This window comes from Gallinula chloropus (assembly GCF_964237585.1).
Source record: "Gallinula chloropus genome assembly, chromosome: 3".
Taxonomy (NCBI): Eukaryota; Metazoa; Chordata; class Aves; order Gruiformes; family Rallidae; genus Gallinula; species Gallinula chloropus.
The window spans coordinates 115,427,732-115,435,748 of record NC_140087.1 but is presented as its reverse complement, the minus strand read 5'-3'; the positions used below and the strand labels follow the sequence as shown (position 1 = coordinate 115,435,748).

The 8,017-nt window shown below is 45.7% G+C and overlaps 1 protein-coding gene across 1 annotated transcript; it reads right to left on the bottom strand.

The window, feature by feature from the left end:
• Nucleotides 1-2,876: 2,876 nt before the first annotated feature.
• Nucleotides 2,877-7,899, bottom strand: FAM228B (family with sequence similarity 228 member B; the record flags this gene model as incomplete). Its single annotated transcript, XM_084262048.1, has 6 exons — nucleotides 2,877-3,025; nucleotides 3,116-3,203; nucleotides 4,026-4,103; nucleotides 6,194-6,391; nucleotides 7,044-7,118; nucleotides 7,807-7,899. 6 exons carry the CDS (start codon nucleotides 7,897-7,899, stop codon nucleotides 2,877-2,879), a joined length of 681 nt encoding a protein of 226 aa, XP_084118174.1.
• Nucleotides 7,900-8,017: the final 118 nt, after the last annotated feature.

Below are 8,017 nucleotides of genomic sequence, written 5' to 3'. Positions count from 1 at the left end.
ACCTGTTTGGTTGGACTGCCAGTAGAGAAATCTACTAACCCCTCTCCTGTGCCCGACCTATGTAATTCCCCTTATTCTTGTGTCAATAATTGGGATGGTGTTTTAACACAGCTTCCCCAACAGGTGCAGGAGCCTCAGGAGTTGGCATTATTAGGTTCAGTAGTGATGGATGCCTGTGTATTCTTTAATTACTCCTATAATACAAAATGGAAAGGCCAGAATGTTAATGCTACTTTAAATGCTTATAGAAATGCTTCTGCTTGGGGTAATTATGTTTCTCCTAATGTCTCACGTTCTCTGTCTATTCTAGTAACCCTTCCTGCAGGTGTATTCTTAATATGTGGGAGCCACGCTTGGGGAGGTATTCCCTCATGCCTTAATGGTGGACCTTGCAGCTTAGGACGCCTCACACTCCTTACACCCAACCTCACTATGATCCACTCAAAATGACATATATGTCAGAGCATACATCGATTTACAAGTAAATGTGATGATCAGGTAACCTTTTGGGGGCCCAGAGAGATCATTGCTGCATCAATACTAGCCCCAGGAGTAGCTTCTGCAGCTGCTCTGAAAAAATTAACAAAGTTGGGATGCTGGTTGAGCAAACAGACAAAAGCTACATCTATTGCTCTCAGTGGACTACTTACTGATGTGGATAGTGTGAGACATGCTACTTTGCAAAACAGAGCTGCTATTGACTTCTTACTTTTGGCACACGGTCATGGGTGTAAGGACTTTGAGGGGATGTGCTGTATGAGCCTATCAGACCACTCAAAATCGATTCACAAGAGCATTGATTTATAGCAGCAACAAATGGTGAAGCTGAAGTATGAGAGTAGCTGGCTGGATAGATGGTTTAACACCTTGGGAATTGCTGGCTGGTTCAGAGATGTTATTAAGGCTGGATTTGTTATCCTACTAATAATATTGTCTATGCTCATTATAGTACCTTGTTTGATTCAAATACTTAAACAAAGCCCTTAATTTGGCTGTTTTGCTTGTGCAAAAAAGAAAAAAGAAGGAATTGTGGGAGCCTGGCTAGCTGATCAAGGCCACAGCTACTTGTGCTCATAAAACAGCCTTAAGAATTCACTAACAAGGGGCTGAAAAGCTTGGGAATGAGAACCTGTAACGAGATCTCATGGTACTTAGAAATTTCATTGCGGTGATAAAACCTGATAGCGTGCAGATGGCTTTTTCCCCCCCTCTATCCTGGCCCCTAGTTATGCATTTAAGCAGCCGCCACCTTGAATAAAGTGAACTGATTGCTGTTAACCATATTGGTGTGTAGTCTCTTCCCAGCACAGATCCACACTTCCAAAGCTGCTGGATATAAATTATTTCCCAAGATCTGGATTTTGAGCACGGGAACTTCCAACACTTGAACAAACTCAGGTCATTCTTTCCTTCTCGGTGTTTTCTAAGCTGTTCTTCCATACCCATCAGCTAAGGATGCATGTAGCCAGGAGCACCCAATAAAGCAGAGAACAGCAGCACTTTGTAGGTCTGAACTTCACTCAAACCTCCTGATCTAGGAGGATTTGGCCTGTAGAGCACAGTCTGGAGCTGGAAATAAAAGGCGCAGCATCTCCAACACTTCCGTGGCTGCTGGGGAACAGAAGTTCATGCTTTCAAGACAATGAATTTATTGCAGTTTGCCAGAAGACCTGGCCTGGTACCATTTGCTGGGCCAGAAGATGTAGGGAACATTTTGCAAACGGTACCTTCAGAGGGCCGTGCCTGCTGCTGCAGTCAGCTGGAGGACATGTGACATCGGTGGCTCTCACCATCTTTGTGGCAGCAGGGGACTTTCATCCTTTAAACACAAGTGAAAACTAGTGCCAGCCCATGCAACACAAAGGCTGCTGTCACCCTGCACAGCTTCCTGTGCTACCTCCTTCCCACACCAAGTCACTCTTGAAATGTTTGTCTTTCTTTGGGACCAGTTTTCTCCTAGCAGGTGCTCAGTAAAGCCTTGGTCCAGTGAGTGGCAGGGGCTGGGGGCAAGAGGGTGGGCCTGGGTCAGGAGGACATCAGGACCCCAGGACAGCTTTGACATTTTTGTCATGAGGAAGTAGGAGTTCCCTGAAGTGTTGTGGCCTGCAGTGGCAGAACCACTGGCCAAGAGAGCCGGGACACTTTAGCCTGGAGAAGAGAAGGCTCGGGGGGGAGAGGGGGGGGAGAGGGGGGGGTCTCATCAGTGTGTGCAAATACCCAAAGGGAAGGTACAAAGAGGACACAGCCAGGCTCTCACTGACAGGACCAGAGGCAACAGGCACAAACTGAAACACAGGAGGTTCCCTCTGAACATTAGGAAACACTTTTCTACTGTAAAGGTGACGGAGCACTGGCACAGGCTGCCCAAAGAGGTGGTGGAGTCTCCATCTTTGGAGATACTCAAAAGCCACCTGAATGTGGTCCTGGGAAACTGGCAGTAGGGGCCAGACCAGGTGGCTTCCAGAGGTCCCTTCCAGCCTCAACCATTCTGTGATAGAAGTATGACCTCACTCTGCTCCCAACATCTAGAAACTAGCAGCAAAAAATACCCACCCAAAGATCTTCCAGTAAAGCCCCCAGGAGATGCTCCATGGCTTGACCCATAGGGCTAGCTGCCAGGCTCCATACAGAAAATGCAGGTAACTCCCCTCCAAAAGCCAAGGCTCAGCTTAACCATCAATGCTCAACTGTAGTACATCCTTCTGACCACCCCATACCTGAAGGCTTTCCCCTCATCAACACTCAGGAGAATTAATAAAGCACAATTCACCATGATGTTCAAGTTTTAGCAAATACTGTGCTATGCAGCCAACCAGGAGGGGCATCACCCACTGTAGTAACTGTTGTGCTGCCCCTCTATTAACAAACACTAGTTCTTACCTCTTCGTTCCGTGGGCCTCACTAGCAATGTAGGCGTGTGGTATCTTCAGCCACTCAACTGCATCCATGCGTTGCCGGCTCAGAGGAAGCAGTGGCAGTTCTGCTCTCCTGAGTTCCTTCAGCTCTCTGCTAGACCACGGTCTTCCTGGCAGGAGAGCAACAAGTGCTTTACATCACAAGCAAGGGTGGCTCCCAACAGGAAACACTTCCAGGGGACACGGATTGTTTAAAGTACCTGTCTCGCACTGCTTGATAATGCCCATCTCAATAAACTTTCTCTCAGTGTCTTTTAGCAGAGGGTCCTGTAATGCTGGTATTGAAACCTGTGACAGACAGAGACAGTTATTTCATGCTTATGTACCAACACAAGCACTTTGCCAGAGTCCCAAAAGACCAAAGTCAGAGGTGATTATCAAGGTTCCATTGGTTAGCAGGGAAGGAGCATCAACCTCATTTTTTTAATGAATTAAAACACAAGGGACAGACTTGGGAGGCCTGAGAAATGCTGGGCATCTCAGCTCCTCGTCAAGCCAGAATGCATGCAGCAACTTTGCCACAAAGTTAGCCCACAGGCACAAGATCTCATGTGGAAGCAGTTGATCTTGATGAACCCTGTATGGCATGTCGCAATGAAGTATCAGCTCAGTCCCCACAGCATCCAGAAGGAGAACTTCATGGATCTGTGTCTGAGTCCTACCTAACTCTAGGTACCCAAGTCTTTAGTGTATTTGATTGAGCTGCTGTAAAGATCATATGAACTGTCAGATTATTTCCTCCTACAGAGCACACACCCAGCTCTCCAGGGAACTCCCCAACCCTCATTAGACAGGATGCTTCCCACACTGAATCTGAGATGAGGTAAATGACACCCCTCCACCCCCCCCATTGCTTACTGTGTCTCCAAATCTGGGCTTCACATGGACCCAAACCATGTTCCCCACAAAAAAAACACTTTCAGACACTCTTGGGCTTAAATGCAGTAGGAGCTGGGACCCCTATTTGTTCAGTTAATAACACTAGAATGTGTTGCTCTACACCAGCCCCATAGCAGCACATCAGTAGCACACTCTGCTTCCTCTCTAACCAGTACCTTCTTGCTGGTCAAAGGGTGCCCCTAAACCTCACAGCATAAATAACCATCCCACCTTCCAGCAGTCTGTACATGTCTTCAGGAAGAGCGGATTGTACTCTGAAGGGTCATAATCTTCCAAAGCCACATAGGCCTGTGGGAGAAGCAGGTCGTGGGTCAGGGCTCAGAAACCATTTGGGACAAAACAGTGAGGCATTACACTGTTAGGCATGGCAAGAACACAGCACCAGAGGTGGGAAAGGACTCCTGAATTTTCCTACACTGCCCCTCACAAGGAAGGTGATTGAAGTGCAACAGGAAAATTTCCCCATCTCCTTTAATTTATCATAAGCATAAATTCATTATAATCATCCAGAAATAACTGCAGGCTACAACACTAACCACAAGTAGGGCAGTGAGAAAATAGGAAACTTCATTCAAGGGAAAATGTTTTGACTGAGAAGGAAACATTAAAAAGAAAAGAGAAGTAGTGACTGAGCCCTTACCAGCCATAGCCCTGGGCAGGTGACTAGTCTACAAGATGCAAGCTCCAAACAGAGGTCCAAAGCATACTTTTGCCCTCTGCTTGGAGCTTGCATGAATATTCAGGCTACTTTTATTTATATATACACACACACACACACACACATATTTCAAAGTAAAGACCTGAACCATACCTGATGGTCCAAGCCACAGCTCTATCCCATCACAAACTAAGAACTCTACCTGCCACAAACCACCACACTCCAGAGTTCAAGTTCCCTAAGACCAGAGTCAGCTGGGGAAACAGTAATTGCCATCACATGGTGTTCACAGTTGATGCCAATGCCAAAGAACATCACATCAAACAGGCTATCAAGAAGCTGAACAGAAAGGGAGGTCAACTCATTGGTCAAGCCTGCTGCTGAGAAAGGTGAATTACAACCATCTGTCTCCAAATTATATTGCACTGTTTATGGACAGTAAGCCAGGACTTACCTAAACTGCATCAAGAGCTACACAGAGGAGAAAACAAAACATAGAAGTAAAAAAAAAAACCCCACAAAACCAAACAGAGGCCAAAAGTGACATCCTAAAAATAGTAAGAACAGGGCAAGCATATAAAATACTTCTATACTTCTCCCTAATACTCTCAGCCATTGTTCCAAAACATTGGAAACCAACTTTTTCAGCTTTCTTGTTCAGACAGTTCTTGAGAGGTGCCAGGAAGGAAGGCAGTGTTCAACCTCTGACCTTCTAGATCTCAGCCCTACACATTCTTTCTGGCAACCTGTGGATGTGGTTTCAGCTTGAGAGTTGAAAAAAACTGGACTTTAACCTGAACCCAAAGCTTGTTTAGAGCATCATAATTCCACTGTGCAGTGGTTTCCACTGACAACAAAAGCCTGCTCTATATACAATACTATTCTATCTGCTGCAGATGATATAACTGCTCCTACTGCTCTATATACCCACTGCTGAGATGCAGAACATTGAGCCATAGGATCTGATACTCAACAGTGGTGTGAAATTCAGAGCAAAAATCAACAAAACCAACAAGTATTTCCTGCAGTGACTGCAGTTTTTATGAGTACTGAAACACATGAATTCCAAAATCTGTAAGTCTGGCCTATTCAGCTGCACACAGCCTTAAGAAAATCAACACTGTCTCCCTGTTCCAATGTGGTGCTTTTTTCCTTTAACAAAGCTTGATGAGTAGCATCCAAAGCCACAAAATCATTCCACTTGCACTCTGCCAACGTACTGCAGTACTGCTGAACTCCTGAGACACCAGAGTACCATCCACCCTAGTCAGGGACTTAGCCTTTCATTTCAGGTGACAGAGCTCAAGGTTTTCCTGCCTGAACAGTCTGGCTCACAGAGGGAAACCCACCACACCATCTTCAGACACTGGCACATGCTCACTGCACTAAACAATATTTGGATGGGGCTTTGGGCACCCTGGTCTAGTGGAAGGTATCCCTGCCCATGGCAGGGGGTTGGAACTAGACCACCTTTGAGGTCCCTTTCAACTCAAACCATGGTAATATTCTGTGAATGCTACTGTTCCTGTCTGAAGATGAACTTTAACAGCTGTAACAGCATATGGCACCACCACAGAAGTCCTTCAGAAGGTTACAGGTAAGGCTTATCTGAACTCCAGGCCACTGAACTGAACAGCACGTAAGAGCCCAAACCCTGATCTTGCCCATAACCCTCTGTACATAACCATCTCCACAACATAAATGCATTTCTTATTGATACCTTCTTTTTACAGTAGTTTAAATAGAGAGACAGTTGCTCTTCTCTTCTTTTCCGTATTTCTTCACTTGACTGGCTGTCCATTTTGTCCTCAATCCTCTGCAGCAGAGGCTCTGAAACATCCTTAAGCCATTTCTTGTACAGGACCTCCTTCTTTCTCAGATTTAAGAAATCATTGTGCCTCAAGTATCTGTCCACCTCCTAAATAAGAAATGGAAAACAAAACCCTTACAACCAATTGGCCAAACCTGTTAAAGATTCCACAGGTGAAGCTATGCAGCTTGACTGACCTGCTCTGACTGGTCACTGCTGTGAGGACCTTTTTTTTCAGCCCTTTCTGCTCCTCCTCCTCTCTGCTTCCCACTTGTTCCCAAGCTCTCCCTTTCACAGGCTCTGGCATTTAGACTCTTATAGGGTTTTTTTAAGATGCAGTGCAAGACTGGCCAAAGCTCATTCACTTTTTCCCACCAGGTTAGTGATCTGAAATCACTTCAGAGCAGAGGTCTGAAGCACCAGATAGTGCAGGACAGGCAGCAGGAGAAGGACCTTCTCCCTGGAGCACTGGCTATCTGCTAGATCTGATCATCCCCCCTGCTCTTTATTCACCTTTGCCAGCTAATCACACCATGGAACAAAAGTTAGGTGCAAACAGGCAGGTAAGACACCAAAGACAGATGATTCCTAAGTTCATATTTAGGGTTATCACTAAGGACACTAGAAAATTGGACTTCTGAATTTTGTTTCTCAAGAATACAGACAATAGATATTTTCTCCTCTATCACTGATGGAGAGAAAAAACATTGACATGCAGGAAAGCACACAGCAAATGAGATAAAAAGACATCACTTCCTACCCTCACAAAGTATTTTTCTCTGTCCAAGATGCACTGAGCAGAAGTGATGATATCTCGACTTTCATCAGGTGCTGCCTAAACAAAACATGAGAAAAACTCACACGAAGTAAAAGCAGGACACCCTCACTAGACCAGGTTGCCCAAAGCTCTTAAATACCTCCAGGGATGGGGCTTCCACAGCCTCTCTGGGCAACATGTTCCACTGCCTCTCCACCCTCATAGTAAAGAATTTCTTCCTAAGGCCTAACGTAACCCTGCCCTCTTCCAGCTTGAAGCCACTGCCCCTTGTCCTGTCACTGTATTCACTGGTGAACAGCCCCTCTCCCACTTTCCTGTAGGACCTCTTTAAGTATTGGTATGCTGCAATTAGGTCTCTCCAGAGCCTTTTCTCCAGGCTGAACAAGCCCAACTCTCTCAGCCTGTCTTCAGAGTTTGTTCACTTTCACACCTGTGATTCTCTCCCCCATCCCACCAGGTGTCCAATTCTACCCACTGAGCTGACAGAAAGGACAGAGCACACACGTCTTCCTGTAATACACACGTCTGAGTGTGCCCAGGAGACTAAAGGATAACATTCCCAGGTGAATTCTAGGGACAGACCAGATCACCATCCAGAACTCCCATGCTATCAGGTGGCCACTTCTAAGACAAGAGCTCAATTACACACACATACCCTGGCATCCCAGTTACAGACACTGTTTTCACTGAACTTTGGCTATTCACAGTCACATCTACAGCTGAAGGAATGTTGAGGGTCACTCACCTGCCAAGGCCTTTGCTGATCCTGTTCCCTCATGGATCTCGGACATGTAAATCTTAGTAGCCAGTGAGTCTCTGAGCTATTTGCACTGCACATTGTTGGACTAATCTGGAGAAACATGAAACATTTGAAACCGTGTAAAATTACTGTATAAACAGTAAAGCCCTAGTTTTATTACAATTCCCACCAAACAATGAAACAAATCTCTCCAGGA